This window comes from Tursiops truncatus, chromosome 4 (assembly GCF_011762595.2).
Source record: "Tursiops truncatus isolate mTurTru1 chromosome 4, mTurTru1.mat.Y, whole genome shotgun sequence".
NCBI classification, from domain to species: domain Eukaryota; kingdom Metazoa; phylum Chordata; class Mammalia; order Artiodactyla; family Delphinidae; genus Tursiops; species Tursiops truncatus.
This window is the reverse complement of record NC_047037.1, coordinates 15,695,505-15,714,807: the sequence shown is the minus strand read 5'-3', so window position 1 is coordinate 15,714,807 and position 19,303 is coordinate 15,695,505. Positions and strand designations below refer to the sequence as shown.

General features: G+C 41.3%; 1 protein-coding gene and 1 long non-coding RNA gene across 6 annotated transcripts in view; one reads left to right on the top strand and one right to left on the bottom strand.

Annotated features, from left to right (window-relative positions):
* LOC141278530 (uncharacterized) overlaps nucleotides 1-19,303 on the bottom strand; it is a 271,211-nt gene that overhangs the window by 42,966 nt on the left and 208,942 nt on the right. The gene's annotated exons all lie outside the window — the stretch shown is intronic.
* On the top strand, nucleotides 1,721-8,430 carry P2RY1 (purinergic receptor P2Y1). The gene is made up of 2 exons (XM_004321791.4): nucleotides 1,721-3,895; nucleotides 6,040-8,430. The coding sequence occupies exon 1, from the start codon at nucleotides 2,736-2,738 to the stop codon at nucleotides 3,855-3,857; it is 1,122 nt and encodes a 373-aa protein (XP_004321839.1). The 5' UTR covers nucleotides 1,721-2,735; the 3' UTR covers nucleotides 3,858-3,895; nucleotides 6,040-8,430.

The window sequence follows — 19,303 nt, the reverse complement described above, 5'->3', positions numbered from 1 at the left end:
TAAGTGTACTTTTCCAAACACTCACATTATGGGTTAATGCATTTGCAACAGACTTCTGAATGAGGTTACATATTGCTTATGTTGCAAATGAAAAATGGGAAGAGTGAGGAGTTAGGACCTATTGAGTACCAATGGAAGTCAATGTTTTCTTCCACTTCCCTCTCTCTCTTAATAGAAAATAATCCCAGTCAGTACCATCCTAATCAAAGAATATGAAAATGTTTCATGTTAAGACTTGGAATTATAGAATCATATATGGATGGGAAAAAAAATCAAATCCAACTCCCTTATTTTATAGTTGAGAAAACTGAGGCCTGTAGCATTCATTTCAATTGAGACTTGTTTTCAAAACAACATTCATGCCCTTGAGTTACTTACTCTAGTTTTATCATTTATTTTCATGCTGTTTTATTGACCACAACTCAAAATACCAGTGTGCTCACAACGCCATGTGTTTGGATATGGTCCTTTCTACATGTGTCCCTGGAAAGGACTGTCTGGTCCTTGTGGGGAATTTTCCTTTGTGGTATCAAAGCCAGGAGCTCCAGGTTTTCTTTTGAGCATTTTTTAAGAGAACATTATCATGTAACATCTGGGGCCAGAAAGAAATCTTTATGGTATATATTTTACAGATATTTTCTTCTGGGATTTTTTTCTTCAAAGAGAAAAGCCTTTGTGACTATTTCACATAAAGCATATGTTAATTAATAAATTGTCAAGATTGCTAGATTCATCCCTGTGTGGGCCCATTTAAATATGTCCCTCAATAGCTAATTCATTTTCCAATCAAACTTGCTCAACTACAATGTTGAAGTGCATTGCTCTAAAATTTGATACATTCAAGCCATGAAAATGAGTTTTTGAATAAATGTAGTATTCAAGGAAGTCTCAACCAGTATTGTTAGGGTACTTACCAGAGATATTTGTGACTAATCACTTTCTTCTTTTTTTTTTTTTTGCGGTATGCGGGCCTCTCACTGTTGTGGCCTCTCCGGTTGCGGAGCACAGGTTCCGGACGACGCGCAGGCTCAGCAGCCATGGCTCACGGGCCCAGCCGCTCCGCGGCATGTGGGATCTTCCCGGGCCGGGGCACGAACCCGTATCCGCTGCATCGGCAGGCGGACTCTCAACCACTGCGCCACCAGAGAAGCCCTGTGACTAATCACTTTAACCTAAAGAAATAGGATTGGTAATAAAACCCCCAAAGCACACCTTAATCACTTTGGAGTTGAAATTGTCTTTACATCTATCTATATAAATTTATATTTAATATTCGTTATTTCCTGAACAATATGTTTTTATTTATTTTTTATTGCAGACTTTGATCTTTAATTAAATGTACTGGACAGGAGGATTTGGGGACCCTGCGTTGTCTGTAAGTGGTAGGTAACAAATTGTGCTGAAGCAACGTCAAGTATCAACTACTAATACTTTTACAAAGCCCTTTTAGAAATTTTCACGTTGATGTTACCAATTGACGTCGGTTTATTAGCATTTGGTTAATTAAGAGAAACCATATTGAAATAAAAGCGGAAAGGCAGACTAGAAGGACAGAAAGAGACTCTCCCCATTTCCCTCCCCACCCTCCCTCCTTTGAAAGCTTTCTGGGAGCAGCAGGTTCCTGCAAGTGCCAGGAATCCGGTCTCTGGTGAAGCGCGGAGCACTGCAACGCCAGGGCTTTCCCAGTTGGGGACTACAGGGGGACTACAGGCTGCTTGGAACGTGCAAACACCTGGCGTGGTTCTTGAGGGCCCTAGAGACTTGAGTCTCATTCCGGTCCGCTCCAGGGTTGTAGGCAGAAGGCTCTGAGCGGTCAGAGGGGTTTCCTGTGTGTCAGCAACATCACTCTGCCGAGATAGCTGGCGGAAGAGCCACGGAGCGCTCTCGGACCAATCGCTCTCCAGCAGCCAGCCCTACCCCTGACCCTGACCGAGCGCGCCCTGACCGCCGACTCTGGTGAAGACCGGCTCTCCCAGAAGCCGCCTCCGGCCCCGGGCGAACTTCGCGCAGGCACGCCCCTCGCCTCCCGGAGGAGCGCGGACTCGCCCGGGTGCCCAAACTCCGCCCATCCTCGCGGGGAGCCCGGCTCGCCCTCCCGCCGCCTGCACTCAAGCAGGTCTCTAGAAGAGCCTGCGAGCTAACACAGACGGCGAGCCGCACGCGATCCAGAAGCACACGAGTCTGCGACCACGCGCGCTCCGATGGCCCCCAGACGCTGAGAGCCGGGGGCGCGGAGGCGGCGGCGCGGGCCCTAGAGCCGAGCTGCTGGCTTGCAAGGTAGGGCGCAGGAAGATGCCCAAACGAAGTTGATCTTTGGGGGAAGGAGGTTGGGGCGCGCCCTCCCCATCTCAGCGAGTTTGGCTCGACCTCACTGAGCCCCCGGCGCGCTCTCCGGCGCGAACCCGCGGTCCCTCGGGAAAGCGCAGTCGGAAAGTTGTCGGCGGCGGTGTCCGTAGCGCCCTGTTGTGTAACCTCGGCGCTGCCAGCCTCACCGGGAAGTTGCTTGTCCTCCGGCCAGCCCGGTTCGGTCGCGGCCCGGGGCAGATTTCATGGCCCGCGGCGAACGCGGGGCCGGAGCCGGCGTGGGCGAGCCCCTGCTTGACCCCTCCCGCAGAGTTCCCCGGCGCCCCCTCCCGTCTGCTCGCCCGCCTTTCCGATGCTCGCTGCGCCCCTCGCCGCCGCCCTCTTGCCGCCGCTCGCCCCTTGGAGCCGCCGCCTAAGTCGGGAAGGAGAGAATGACCGAGGTGCTGTGGCCGGCGGTCCCCAATGGGACGGACGCTGCCTTCCTGGCCGGCCCGGGCTCGCCCTGGGGGAACAGCACAGTGGCCTCCACCGCCGCCGTCGCCTCTCCGTTCAAATGCGCGCTGACCAAGACAGGCTTCCAGTTCTACTACCTGCCAGCTGTCTACATCTTGGTGTTCATTGTCGGCTTCCTGGGCAACAGCGTGGCCATCTGGATGTTCGTCTTCCACATGAAGCCGTGGAGCGGCATCTCCGTGTACATGTTCAACTTGGCCTTGGCGGACTTCTTGTACGTGCTGACTCTGCCGGCGCTCATCTTCTACTACTTCAATAAGACCGACTGGATCTTCGGGGATGCCATGTGCAAGCTGCAGAGGTTCATCTTCCATGTGAATCTCTATGGCAGCATCTTGTTCCTGACCTGCATCAGCGCGCACCGGTACAGCGGTGTGGTGTACCCGCTCAAGTCCCTGGGGAGGCTGAAGAAGAAGAACGCAGTCTATATCAGCGTGCTGGTGTGGCTCATCGTGGTGGTGGGGATCTCCCCCATCCTCTTCTATTCCGGCACCGGGATCCGGAAAAACAAAACCATCACCTGCTATGACACCACCTCAGACGAGTACCTGCGAAGTTATTTCATCTACAGCATGTGCACGACTGTGGCCATGTTCTGTGTCCCTTTGGTGCTGATTTTGGGCTGTTACGGATTAATTGTGAGAGCTTTGATTTACAAAGACCTGGACAATTCGCCTCTGAGGAGGAAATCCATTTACCTGGTGATTATTGTACTGACTGTTTTTGCTGTGTCTTACATCCCTTTCCACGTGATGAAAACAATGAATTTGAGGGCCCGGCTGGATTTTCAGACCCCAGAAATGTGTGCTTTCAATGACAGGGTTTATGCCACGTATCAGGTGACAAGAGGTCTAGCAAGTCTCAACAGTTGTGTGGACCCCATTCTCTATTTCTTGGCAGGAGATACCTTCAGAAGGAGACTCTCCCGGGCCACCAGGAAAGCTTCCAGAAGAAGTGAGGCAAATTTGCAGTCCAAGAGTGAAGACATGACTCTCAATATTTTATCCGAGTTCAAGCAGAACGGAGATACAAGCTTGTGAAGACGCAAGAATCCCCCAACACCCACTTTTGTAACATGGTAGGATGCTTAATAGAGCCAAGTGCTTTTTTCCCCTTTAAGTTTCTAGTAAGATTAGAGAAAATTCAAACCAAGAAAGCAGTGAGTTTAAAAAAAAGAAAAAAAAGTGGAAATGCCTACACCCACACTTAGCTTGTTTGGGTTTGCTTTCAAGGACTTCCTTCTTTCTCACCAGAAGTATGTAACATAAAATAATACTATCCTTAAATATTTACTTTCTCTTCTGCCTTTAAAATTTGCAAGCTCTTCTGTTTCAAGTTTACATGAGTACTGGAGCTATTTGGATATTAATAACTTCTCCAAGAAAACTGACCACCTGAAACTTGAGTTTGTGATTCATCTAGTCTTTATTGTTTTTAATAATCTGAGGTGGGAACAAATTGAAACTTCACATCCTCAAATTACTGTAGTACAGCAGAATACTAAACTCGGTTCACTCGGTAGCAGATGAACAGATTGCAGCTGGGTGTTTCTTGGTCCTGCAAGCATAGGTGATGGCTGGCTGAATTACTTTGGAGAATTGAATAGAAAAATCAAGTCAATGAATTGACAAGTCTCAAAAGTGATTATCTCCCAGTGATTTCTAGAAAACTGCTCCCTCTGCGTTGGGTGCTAAATGTTTGGTGGTGGAATCCTGTATATATTATCTGACAGGTAAAATGCCTTCAAAATAATCAAAGTGCATGTACTTTCCTTTGTAAACACCACAAACTCTGTTAGACTTCCTGTGACAAAGAGCATTTACTTGCACCACTGCTGTGCAGTGCCCTAGGAGTGTGTTTGTGTTCCAGTACAAATGCTCACTTCCATCTGTAAAAACAGTTTTCAAAATCACAGATAAATTACAGACCAAGGTTGAATCACTGTTAGCGAGGTGAGGGATGTTGGGCAGGCGGGAGAGTGGCTGACAGCCATCCGTAATGCATAGCCGGCAAACATATTCTCGAACGTATGAGGCAACTGGGAGTGGGGAGAAGACATTCTTAGAATAAGGACTTTAGTTTAAATTAATTATGGTGTAAAGGCCCTTTTTTTGTTTTGTTTTGCTTTTGCTCCTTCCAAATGCTGGAAAACATTAAATGCAATATAAAAAGAAGAAGGAAGAATGTGTATGGGTTGTGTTGGTAGAATGAAATGCTGTGATGCTTCACTGGATCTTACAGCCTCATATTTGAAGGAAAAAACTCCAGACATATGGGAAAGGGAAATATGAGGAATTAAATTCAAGTACTTGAAGTACCACAGCACTAAAGAGTAAGGTATAGAAACTACTAATCAGACTAGCAATAGTTTAACCAGACAGTGTTTTCTTTTATATTTTCCCTCTGCTGGGCAGTAATGACAAATCTGTAAAATACTTCAATAACTTTAATAACGATGTTCAGTGAATATTGAATTGCGGCATTTCTAGCCTTTGAAATGGTCAAATTCGATATAATGCCGAATAATGAGGTGAGGTGACAATTTCCAACACCAAATAAATAAATCCAGTGTCAAAGGAATTTTTAACGGTGAAGGTACCCCCAACAAAGCCAATATCAGAGTCTGCAGCTGATGGTGGGGTAACTTGTTTGAAAGCACTTTATATGTAGAGCAGTTTGGGGCTGTGCCTCAAGGTGAGAACCCTAGCGCCCTGTGGGACCTGGTGACAGGGAAGTCAGAGCTGGGCTTCAGTTCTTGCAGGACCTCAGTGGACTGCAGATTTGTGAGCCCTAAAGTTTCTTCCTAGACTTGCTCCAGCCACTAAGATCAATGAAGAAAAGCTGTGTTTAGCCATCCTAAAGAGTGCTGCTTTTTCACAGGTTCAGTCTTAAAGCACAGAATTATAGAAACCAAGTCAAGAAGAAACCTTCTAGATGTCCTACCTACACCTCCCCATTTTGAGAAAAGAGAAGGGTTAGCTAGGTTCTCATTTGGTTAGGGCCCTGCAGTGTTGTCTGTTGTGGAATCCTAAAAGAAAAAGACTAAGATATGTCATGAGTGTGTTACCCCTGTCAAATATCATGTTCAGTGAGACACAATTAATATCACTAAATTGTCCAAAATGGAAATGTCAAAGCCCGTATCATCCTTAAACTCGAAGGCTAATGGTACACATTTCTATAATATTCCCTCACCATTTACTTTAGTGTTCTTCCTTTTAGGTCTGATGCCCAGGCTGGTTTACAGTATGTGTTAAGTACGTTGTTTCAGCTTCCAGAGAACTTTCTTTTGGTCCAGTGTGGAGGTGAACAGTGACTAGAAGTGCTCTTTTACTCCTTGGCATGCTTTTTCCAGAGTGTTTCTTCTTTAGCTTCATACATCACATGGTAGACAATGATGACATGCAGATGCCTGCCTAATAGTGACAAGAATGATCTCTCCAACCCCTTCCAGGCACAAATTGGTCTCTGGGACGAGTCTGCTAATGGTGATCTATTGGCTGAAGATCTGATTCATGATACATGATAAGAGTAGGTATTTTAAGAGTAAAGGCAGAAATCTACTGGCATTTTGATAAAAGAGTCAAAATTACAGAACTTAGCAGTTAACTAAATTTCACACTACAAAACTGTTTGAATGCCAAGCTCAAGGCGTTTTATGGCTCATCAGTTGGCATCTTTGACTCTTTGAACATCAATGTTTGCACCTGTTTGCAAACAATGTTTGCACTTGTTTGCATCAGTGTTTGCACTGAAATGCTAAAAACACAGACCAAGAAGAGATACAGCATGAGAGTAGGATTTGGAGTTAAAATGGTGACACTGCCACTTGGCCAGCTGTGGAACTCTTGACCCTGGCAAGCCCACTCTCCGTGGATTAAAAGGGTTAGATGACATCCATCTGTTGGGGCCTTAGGGGATGTGGTAAAGCCAGAGGTGCATGAAGTCTGCTACTGTATTTTCCAGGACTGTTCAATTCCAGTCCTTGACTGAAAATTCATACAAAGTTCACCGACTGTGATATGGATATGACCTGTAGGTTTTCTCAGTCTCCTCAGGGCAGTGCACTACATTGCCTTTGGATACAAGAGATGTCAGTGCTTATAGCACTGTAGCAGCTTGTAGCAGCTGGAATTGGACTAGTGACAATAAAGATTTGTAATTAGTTAGAGATATAGTGAAGCTTTAACTTTGCTGGTCAAATTGTAACTATCATAATAGTATTTATTGATGAAGCTCACAGCCCTCCCATTGTACAGACTGAAGAACTTTCTTGAAAGTTCCAACATACTGAGGTGAATTATATTTATTACAATGTATAATATTAATATGTCACACTGGTGTATTTTACATAATATATGATGCATAAAAAATGAGAGTTACTGTATATTATGATGCTTTCCAAATATCAGTATCTTGAAATGTTTAGGTCTTCAGATTTCTTTTATCTAAAATACGAAAATCTGTTTTGTGATACAAGTGATTCATCTTCTCTACAAATGCTTTTGCACGTTTTTCTTTTTATTTAGGGTTCTATCTACATAGACACAGTTTGGTGTCAATCGATAGTAAATACAAAATATCTTAGCCAGACTGGGTCTGTACTGTCTACATTTTATATACTATTGTAGAAAAGTTTATATTGTCTTTTTAATACATTTGGAATTGTGTCCCCAAATACAGTCAGAGCTTCCCATTTCCAAATGCAAAAGCCTTGTCCTAAATTCAAAGGAGATCTCTTACGTTTTAGAAGTATGGTGAGATGGGCATTACAGATACAACATTAGAGTTTGAGGAAATACTTTAGGGAGATGGGGAGAGAAAGAGGCAGCTGATGTAATCAGTTACTGTGCTCAATTCCGCTTCAATTTTTATTTTGTGTTTCAAGGTGAAATAGTATAATCTTAATTTCTGTGAGATGGAGTTTCTAAGTAACACACTACCAGCAAGTTCAACACTGCTAGTAATTTTATTGTTTTCTTTGTTCATTTGATAACTTTAATTCCAATTTTTACAGTAATAACTGTATATTATTTAGCTGCTGAATCCTGTTTCAGTTTTTTAGTTCTGTTGTACATTGTATTATACACATCATTACAAATTAATATGAAGGGGAATATATGTTACATATCAAAAATTGTGAATTTGAATTCTAGTATGTTTTAGTGCTTTTGCCAAAATGTTTATTTTTATAATATCTGTAATTTTAATATAGATAATTGAACTAGATTTCTTTGTGATTAATAGTGCCATTGAATGAGCAGTATGGAAACAGTGTTACTTGACATTTTGAGCTTTCTCAGGTTTATCGAAATCAATGGTAGCTTAACAGATTCCAGACTAATTGTGCATAATTGTGTTTTAAAGGAATGTATATTTCCTATAAGTTTGCATGCAGGAGTGTACAGCTTGGAATGTGTGTGTGTGTGTGTGTGTGTGTGTGTGTGTGTGTGTGTGTGTTTGTGTGTGTGTGTGTGTGTCCATGGCATGGCAGCCAACTTCGTATCTGCTGTTGGTAATAACAGCAGAGCTTTGATATAATCATGGTCATTAGAATTGTACCTACCATAGACAGTTAAAACTGAAAAAGTCTCAATAAAACTATGAAATGTGGTCTGATGGCTTCTATGTTATTATAGTACTAATACTTACAAGTTTCCCCAAATTTTGACATGTACCATTATACCAGCTGGCAAATATTGGCAATACTACTTACTAGTATCCTACTAATACTAGGATATATTGAATCAGCGCAGGCATCTCTTAACATGTAGCCTGGACTGTAAGAAGTGAAGTGTTAAAGAAAGAATCCTGGTGCAAGGTAACTGATAAGATCATCATTATTTGATATTTAAATATTAATAGGAACTTGATTTAATTCTTTGAGGAAAATATGGAACACAATCTTAATACATATTTCTCATACTAGTGTTCTGTGTTTAAAATGTTAGCTGTAATCTAATATAATGTAATGCCTCCTCTAATTTTTTAATCCATGGAGGTAGTGATTCTAATAATCCTTTGTGGTTTCTGTTTATCTATTAGCCTACATTGCCTACTTCTCTCAAGTTTATATATTGATAGACACACACACACACACACACACACACACATATGCACACATATATATGTTGCTATGCAGTGAAAAGCTGTACCTGGAATGGACACATGCTTAAAGCATTACTTTTTTTCCTTAGTGGGGAAGGTAAGTGCACTATGGTCCTGCACTGGATTTTTTGGTTGTCTGCTGAGACAGGTGCCCTATCACAGAATCCTGTGGGTAGAAAAATGCAAATCTCTTGCAGCCCCTAAGATACTGTCACTCAGTTTTAACTCCTTAATTGACTATACTATCCAGACTTCACCACTCAGGAGTCCTCACTTACTAACATCAGCTTTGGCAGAGTTTTGTGGCTATGTATATGTGTGTGTGTGTGTGTGTAAGTTTGTTTAGTGCATACACAGAAATTATACAGATAATTATCTTTCTGACTTAAGAAGAATTTACCATAACGCTTTGGGCACCCTGTGATTTTCAAAATCACTTTGGGATTATAGTCAGAGAAACTTCTCTATCCACAAGTAAATATACTGTGTTTAAATTCTCTTTTTTACTTTAATGAACTGGGAAGTTTATATTTTCTTTTCAGGAGGTTTAGACTTTTGCTGCCAGATATGGTCAGAGTTTCTATTTCCAAATGTAAAAAACATGTCCTAAATTCAAAATAGATCTGTTATGGTTTAAAAGTCTGATGGATGGGCCATTAAAGACACAACATATGTCACTAGAAATCCATGTAAATATTAATACTGTGCTTACTTGATTTAACCCTGCAAGGTTATATTGCTTTGGGGTAGACCCTAGGGCCTAACATCCCCAGCCAGCATGGTTTCTGGGACCGATGATTCAAACAACAGCTGTGGATGGAGTCAGGCCCCTGGGCTGAGCAGCTGACAGCACTGAAGCCCCATAGAAATGGACATGGGTAAGGAGTAGGGGTGATGGGAGGCATGTGGGAGCAGTCAGTCCTGCACAGAGGGGGAAAAATGCACTGCCTTTCCTGTTTACCAGATAAAGGGAGATCGTCTGTGTGAAGGTGGAAACTCCCTGATGATAGATTAAAACAGAAGGAGGCCTTGGAGATGATCCAATCCAGTCACCTCAGTTTGCTCCTGGGAGTCAAATTTTCACATTCAAAGGTGGAAGTAGCAAAAAAAACTGAGGGTTCTAACTCCTATTAACACATTCCTCCCACATCCCAGGGCTCTTCAAACTGTGGATCTTGACCCATTGATGGGTCAGAAAATGAGTATAGTGGGTTATGATAGGCACTCATTCACATAATGGAACATTATAGATCACAGTCCGTAATCAGTGAGCAAGTCTTTGTGATTTTAACTTCAGACACACACACACACACACACTCACACAACACATATATTTACATATATTTACGTGTATTTGTGCCCTGGGTCACAGTGGACATTTGATTTCTTATTGAGGACCTGGTCAAAAAAGTTAAAAAATGACACTACTCAGCAAAAGGTAGCGTGGAGTTATGGAATAGGACATGAGAGATTTTTTTTAAAAACTATTTTTAAATCAACACAAAGAATCTTAGTTGTTGAGAAGCTTCAAGATGGTGGAAGAGTTAACGCAGATCACCTTCCTCCCCACAAATGCATCAGAAATACATCTACATGTGGAAAAACTCCTACAGGACACCTGCTGAACGCCGGCAGAAGACCTCAGACCTCCCCAAAGGCAAGAAACTCCCCACGTACCTGGGTAGGGCAAAAGAAAAAAGAATAAACAGAGACAAAAGAATAGGGACGGGACCTGCACCAGTGGGAGGGAGCTGTGAAGGAGGAAATGTTTCCACACACTAGGAAGACCCTTCGCGGGCGGAGACAGCGGGTGGCGGAGGGGGGAAGCTTCGGAGCCATGGAGGAGAGCACAGCAAAAGGGGTGCGGAGGGCAAAGCGGGGGGATTCCCGCACAGAGGATCGGTGCCGACAGGCACTCACCAGCCCGAGAGGCTTGTCTGCTCACCCGCCGGGGCGGGCGGGGCTTCGAGCTGAGGCTCAGGCTTCGGAGCTCCGGGAGAGGACTGGGGTTGGCGGCGTGAACACAGCCGGCAAGGGGTTAGTGCACCACGGCTAGCCGGGAGGGAGTCCGGAGAAAAGTCTGGACCTGCCGAAGAGGCAAGAGACTTTTTCTTCCCTCTTTGTGTCCTGGTGCACGAGGAGAGGGGATTAAGAGCGCTGCTTAAAGGAGCTCCAGAGACGGGCTCGAGCCACGGCTATCAGCGCGGGACCCAGAGATGGGCAGTAGACGTTAAGGCTGCTGCTGCCGCCACCAAGAAGCACGTGTGCGAGAACAGGTCACTATCCACACCTCCCCTCCGGGAGCTTCTGCAGCCCGCCACTGCCAGGGTCCCGTGATCCAGGGAAAACTTCCCCGGGAGAACGCACACCGCGCCTCAGGCTGGTGCAACGTCACGCAGGCCTCTGCCGCCGCAGGCTCACCCCTCACTCCGAGCCCCTCCCTCCCCCCGGCGTCAGTGAGCCAGAGCCCCCGAATCAGCGGCTCCTTTAACCCCGTCCTGTCTGAGCGAAGAACAGACGCCTCCGGGGACCTACACGCAGAGGCGGGGCCAAATCCAAAGCTGAGCCCCAGGAGCTGTGAGAACAAACAAGAGAAAGGGAAATCTCTCCCAGCAGCCTCATGAGCAGTGGATTAAAGCTCCACAATCAACTTGATGTACCCTGCATCTGTGGAATACATGAATAGACAACGAATCATCCCAAATTGAGGAGGTGGACTTTGGGAGCAATGATATATATTTTTTTCCCTTTTTCTCTTTTTGTGAGTGTGTATGTGTATGCTTCTGTGTGAGATTTTGTCTGTACAGCTTTGCTTTTACCATTTGTCCTAGGGTGCTATCTGTCCACTTTTTTTTATTACTTAAAAAAATTATTTTTCTTAATAAATATATTTTATTTTTTTATTTTAATAACTTTATTTTATTTTATCTTCTTTCTTTCTTTCTTTCTTTCTTTCTTTCTTTCTTTCTTTCTTTCTTTCTTTCTTTCTTTCTTTCTTTCTTTCTTTCTTTTTCTTTCTTTCTTTCTTTCTTTCCTAACTTTTATTCTGAGCCGTGTGGTGGACAGGCTCTTGGTGCTCCACCCTGGCGACAGGGCTGTTCCACTGAGGTGGGAGAGCCAAGTTCAGGACACTGGTCCACAAGAGACCTCCCAGCTCCACATAATATCAAACGGCGAAAATCCCCCAGAGATTTCCATCTCAACACCAACACCTAGCTCCACTCAACGAACAACAAGCTCCAGTGCTGGACACCCTATGCCAAACAGCTAGCAAGACAGGAACACAACCCCACCCATTAGCAGAGAGGCTACCTAAAATCATAATAAGGCCACAGACACCCCAAAACACACCACCAGACGTGGACCTGCCCACCAGAAAGACAAGATCCAGCCTCATCCACCAGAACACAGGCACTAGTCCCCTCCACCAGGAAGCCTACACAACCCACTGAACCAACCTTAGCCACTGGGGACAGACACCAAAAACAATGGGAACTGCGAACCTGCATCCCGCAGAGAGGAGACCCCAAACACAGTAAGATAAGCAAAATGAGAAGACAGAGAAACACACAGCAGATGAAGGAGCAAGGCAAAAACCCACCAGACCTAAAAAATGAAGAGGAAATAGTCTACCTGAAAAAGAATTCAGAATAATGATAGTAAAGATGATCCAAAATCTTGGAAATAGAATGGAGAAACTACAAGAAACGTTTAACAAGGACCTAGAAGAACTAAAGAGCAAACGAACAGTGATGAACAACACAATAAATGAAATTAAAAATTCTCTAGAAGGTATCAATAGCAGAATAAATGAGGCAAAAGAACGGATAAATGACCTGGAAGATAAAATAGTGGAAATAACAACTGCAGAGCAGAATAAAGAAAAAAGAATGAAAAGAATTAAGGACAGTCTCAGAGACCTCTGGGACAACATTAAATGCACCAACATTCAAATTATAGGGTTCCCAGAAAAAGAAGAGAAAAAGAAAGGGACTGAGTAAATATTTGAAAAGATTACAGTTGAAAACTTCCCTAATATGGGAAAGGAAATAGTTAATCAAGTCCAGGAATCACAGAGAGTCCCATACAGGATAAATCCATGGAGAAACACGCCAAGACACATATTAATCAAACTATCAAAAATTAAATACAAAGAACAAATATTAAAAGGAGCAAGGGAAAAACAACAAATAACATACAAGGGAATCCCAATAAGGTTAACAGCTGATCTTTCAGCAGAAACTCTGCAAGCCAGAAGGGAGTGGCAGGACATAATTAAAGTGATGAAAGGGAAAAACCAACAACCAAGATGACTCTACCCAGCAAGGATCTCATTCAGATTCGACGGAGAAATTAAAACCTTTACAGACAAGCAAAAGCTAAGAGAATTCAGCACCACCAAACCAGCTTTACAACAAATGCTAAAGGAACTTCTCTAGGCAAGAAACACAAGAGAAGGAAAAGACCTACAATAATAAACCCAAAACAATTAAGAAAATGGTAATAGAAACATACATATCGATAATTACCTTAAATGTAAATGGATTAAATGCTCCAACCAAAAGACATAGAGTGGCTGAATGGATACAAAAACAAGACCTGTATATACGCTGTCTACGAGAGACCCACGTCAGACCTAGGGACACATACAGACTAAAAGTGAGGAGATGGAAAAAGATATTCCATGCAAATGGAAACCAAAAGAAAGCTAGAGTAGCAATTCTCATATCAGACAAAATAGTCTTTAAAGCAAAGGCTATTACAAGAGACAAAGAAGGACACTACATAATGATCAAGGGATCAATCCAAGAAGAAGATGTAACAATTGTAAATATTTATGCAACCAACATAGGAGCACCTCAATACATAAGGCAAATACTAACAGCCATAAAAGGGGAAATCCACAGTAACACAATCATAGTAGGGGACTTTAAAACCTCACTTTCACCAATGGACAGATCATCCAAAATGAAAATAAATATGGAAATACAAACTTTAAATGATACATTAAACAAGATGGACTTAATTGATATTTATAGGACATTCCATCCAAAAACAACAGAATACACATTCTTCTCAAGTGCTCATGGAACATTCTCCAGGATAGATCATATCTTGGGTCAGAAATCAAGCCTTGGTAAATTTAAGAAAATTGAAATTGTATCAAGTATCTTTTCCGACCACAACGCTATGAGACCAGATATCAATTACAGGAAAAGATCTGTAAGGAATACAAACACATGGAGGCTAAAAACACACTACTTAATAGCCAAGAGATCACTGAAGAAATCAAAGAGGAAATCAAAAAATACCTAGAAACAAATGACAATGACAACACAACGACCCAAAACCTATGGGATGCAGCAAAAGCAATTCTAAGAGGGAAGTTTATAGCAATAAAATCTTACCTTAAGAAACAAGAAGCATCTCAAATAAACAACCTAACCTTACACCTAAAGCAATTAGGGAAAGAAGAACAAAAAAACCCCAAAGTTAGCAGAAGGAAAGAAATCATAAAAATCAGATCAGAAAATGAAAAAGAAATGAAGGAAACGATAGCAAAGATCAGTCAAACTAAAAGCTGGCTCTTTGAGAAGATAAACAAAATGGATAAACCATTAGCCAGACTTATCAAGAAAAAAATGCAGAAAACTCAAATCAATAGAATTAGCAATGAAAAAGGAGAAGTAACAACTGACACTGCAGAAATACAAAGGATCATGAGAGATTAGTACAAGCAACTATATGCCAATAAAATGGACAACCTGGAAGAAATGGACAAATTATTAGAAATGCACAACCTTCTGAGACTGAGCCTGGAAGAAATAGAGAATATGAACAGACCAGTCACAAGCACTGAAATTGAAACTGTGATTAAAAATCTTCCAACAAACAAAATCCCAGGACCAGATGGCTTCACAGGCAAATTCTATCAAACATTTAGAAAAGAGCTAACACCTACCCTTCTCAAACTCTTCCAAAATGTAGCAGAGGGAGGAACACTCCCAAACTCATTCTACGAGGCCACCATCACTCTGATACCAAAACCAGACAAAGATGTCACAAAGAAAGAAAACTACAGGCCAATATCACTGATGAACATAGATGCAAAAATCCTCAACAAAATACTAGCAAACAGAATCCAACAGCACATGAAAAGGATCATACACTATGATCAAGTGGGGTTTATCCCAAGAATGCAAGGATTCTTTAATATACGTAAATCAATCAGTGTCATGCACCATATTAACAAATTGAAGGAGAAAATATGATCATCGCAATAGATTCAGAGAAAGCTTTTGAAAAATTTCAAAACCCGTTTATGATAAAAACCCTCCAGAAAGTAGGCATAGAGGGAACTTTCCTCAACATAATAAAGGCCATATATGACAAACCCACAGCCAACATCATTCTCAATGGTGAAAAACTGAAAACATTTCCACTAAGATCAGGAACAATACAAGGTTGCCCACTCTCACCACTATTATTCAACATAGTTTTGGAAATTTTAGCCACAGCAATCAGAGAAGAAAAAGAAATAAAAGGAATCCAAATCGGAAAAGAAGAAGTAAAGCTGTCACTGTTTGCAGATGACATGATACTATATATAGAGAATCCTAAAGATGCAACCAGAAAACTACTAGAGCTAATCAATGAATTTGGTAAAGTAGCAGGATACAAAATTAATGCACAGAAATCTCTGGCATTCCTATACACTAATGATGAAAAATCTGAAAGTGAAATCAAGAAAACACTCCCATTTACCACTGCAACAAAAAGAATAAAATATCCAGGAATAAACCTACCTAAGGAAACAAAAGACCTGTATGCAGAAAATTATAAGACACTGATGAAAGAAATTAAAGATGATACAAATAGATGCAGAGATATACCATGTTCTTGGATTGGAAGAATCAACATTGTGAAAATGACTCTACTACCCAAAGCAATCTACAGATTCAGTGCAAACCCTATCAAACTACCACTGGCATTTTTCACACAGCTAGAACAAAAAAATTCACAATTTGTATGGAAACACAAAAGACCCCAAATAGCCAAAGTAATCTTGTGAAAGAAAAACGGAGCTGGAGGAATCAGATTCCCTGACTTCAGACAATACTACAAAGCTACAGTAATCAAGACAGTATGGTACTGGCACAGAAACAGAAATATAGATCAATGGAACAGGATAGAAAGCCCAGAGATAAACCCACACACATGTGGTCACCTTATCTTTGATAAAGGAGGCAGGAATGTACAGTGGAGAAAGGACAGCCTCTTCAGTAAGTGGTGCTGGGAAAACTGGACAGATAGATGTAAAAGTATGAGATTAGATCCCTCCCTAACACCATACACAAAAATAAGCTCAAAATGGATTAAAGACCTAAATGTAAGGCCAGAAACTATCAAACTCTTAGAGGAAAACATAGGCAGAACACTCTATGACATAAATCACAGCAAGATCCTTTTTGACCCACCTCCTAGAGAAATGCAAATAAACACAAAAATAAACAAATGGGACCTAATGAAACTTAAAAGCTTTTGCACAGCAAAGGAAACCATAAAAAGACGAAAAGACAATCCTCAGAACGGGAGAAAATATTTGCAAATGAAGCAAGTTACAAAGGATTAATCTCCAAAATTTATATGCAGCTCATGCAGCTCAATATCAAAAAAACAAACAACCCAATCCAAAAATGGGCAGAAGACCTAAATAGACATTTCTCCGTAGAAGATATACAGATTGCCAACATGAAAGGATGCTCAACATCACTAATCATTAGAGAAGTGCAAATCAAAACTACAATGAGATATCATCTCACACTGGTCAGAATGGTCATCATAAAAAATCTACAAACAATAAATGCTGGAGAGGGTGTGGAGAAAAGGGAACCCTCTTGTACTGTTGATGGGAATGTAAATTGATACAGCCACTGTAGCTAACAGTATGGAGGTTCCTTAAAAAACTAAAAATAGAAGTACCATACGTCCCAGCAATCCCACTACTGGGCATGTACCCTGAGAAAACCATAATTCAAAAACCGTTATGTACCAAAATGTTCTTTGCAGCTCTATTTACAATAGCCAGGACATGGAAGCAACCTAAGTTTCCATCAACAGATGAATGGATAAAGAAGATGTGGCACATATATACAATGGAATATTACTCAGCCATGAAAAGAAACGAACCTGAGTGATTTATAGTGAGGTGCATGGACACAGAGACTTTCATAGAGAGTGAAGTAAGTCAGAAAGAGAAAAACAAATAGCGTATGCTAACACATATATATGGAATCTAAAAGAAAAAAAAAACTCATGAAGAACCTAGGGGCAAGACGGGAATATGATGCAGACCTACTAGAGAATGGACTTGAGGATACGGGGAAGGGGAAGGGGACGCTGGGAGAAAGTAAGAGAGTGGCATGGATATAGATACACTACCAAACATAAAATAGATGTTAGTGGGAAGCAGCTGCATATCACAGGAAGATCAGCTCGGTGCTTTGTGACCACCTAGAGGGGTAGGATAGGGAGGGTGGGAGGGAGGGAGATGAAGAGGGACGAGATATGGGGACATATGTATATGTTTAACTGATTCACTTTGTTATAAAGCAGAAAGTAACATACCATTGTAAAGCAATTATACTCCAATAAACATGTTAAAGAATAAAAAAAAGAATCTTAGTTGTTAATTTTGTTACGTGTGTTCTCGTTTTTTTAAATGTTATTTTCTTCTGAAGATTTCACTTGGAATTCCCAAAGAAATGAGTAAAGCAGCATTTACCCTACATCTAAGGATGGTTAATTTTAGTTTAAGATGGTACAATTGAAACTCATATTTATGTAAACTTCGACAGCTTAACTCTTCATTCTATTCCCTCTGGTTTGAAAGTTAACATCAAAATAGCAAACGTCCACTACGTGTAAGACCATTGGCTTTGCAGTCAAAGCGCCTTAGGTTTGAAGCTACCTATCGCTGCCGTTTACTACTTCTGTATCCTGGGCAAGTTACTTAAATCCTCTTGGTTGTGTTTTTCTCAACTATGAAATAGGCATAAACATTTGCAGCTCCAAGGATGTTAGGAGAATTAAGTGAAAAAAAATATGCAAAGCCCCTACCATATAATGCACACTTAATAAATGGTAGGTATACCATTCTTGAGGCTGCTAAGGTTTCGCCACTCCACATGCCATTTTCTTATTGTTATTATTATTTCTCTTTGTATTAATACAAATATTATTTCTACCAATAGGGATATTAAAATTTCTGTTTTCTTTCATGCCATGGAGGCTTTGTGTTTCTCCTGGAAACTTACATTGTGGGATTGAGAGTGAGTCTCTTAGAAATTCATGCTATGGGATTGAGTGCATTTAAAATTGCTCTTTTCAGAGAAAGACAAATATCACTTCTATGTGGAATCCAAAAGAATGATACAAATGAACTTTTTTTAGAAAACAGAAATAGACTCATAGACAGAGAAAACAAATTTATGGCTACCAAAGGGGAAAGAGGGGTAAGGGATAAATTAGGAGTTTGGGATTAACAGATATGCATTACTGTATATAAAATAGGTAACCAACAAGGACCTCCTGTATAGCACAGGGAGCTGTATTCAATGTCTTGTAATAACCTATAATGGAAAAGAATCTGAGAAATATATATTTTTTAATTGCTCTTTTGGACATTCTACTGAATATCTGAGGTCAAATAATAAGCAAGTATTCAATTTTTTGATGCCTTTGTACCATGATATTCACTGTGTGGGACAAAGATATATAAGGCCAAGTATGTACAGCTAAAAATATATCCTCAAGAATGGTCTGCTGACCTCCTTAACTGGGCCTCACCTTCAGATTCATGGTCTATTTTCAGTCACCACAGTCCAGAGCCTGGTCTTCAGTTTTGCAGATCTAGAAACTTGATCTCAACAGTTCACCTAGAGGTCACCAACTCTGGGGCACTGACTAACACCAAGTAAACTGACAAGAAAATCATTTACTAACTAGAATGTCACCTTAGGAGTATACAACAGCTATATCTCAGTCACAATAACAGACATCTGCCTTTTTGTTTAATCTAATTATGTATCAGAAAGTTGCCTGCAGAGCTTAAAATAAGAACAAAGAGAGGCACTATTTTTAATAAGATAGAGAAGCTAAGAGAATTGCTTATCCCTAGAGATATTGGTCACGACAATCAGCATTCACCCTGTACTTGAAGAAATTCCACCTGCTTGTGACAGCTTAGCAGCACATAAGTAGAAAATTTCACATCTGCTTATTTTCTTTTAAAATCAGTCACCACCATTATTACTTCTTTACTTGCAAATTTTGTTGTAGTAATGTCTCCCAATGGTGGTGTAGGAAGAGGGGTATG

Excerpts from the sequence above, each read along its gene's own strand:
- P2RY1 (XM_004321791.4), top strand. The coding sequence starts at position 2,736 with ATGACCGAGGTGCTGTGGCCGGCGGTCCCCAATGGGACGGACGCTGCC.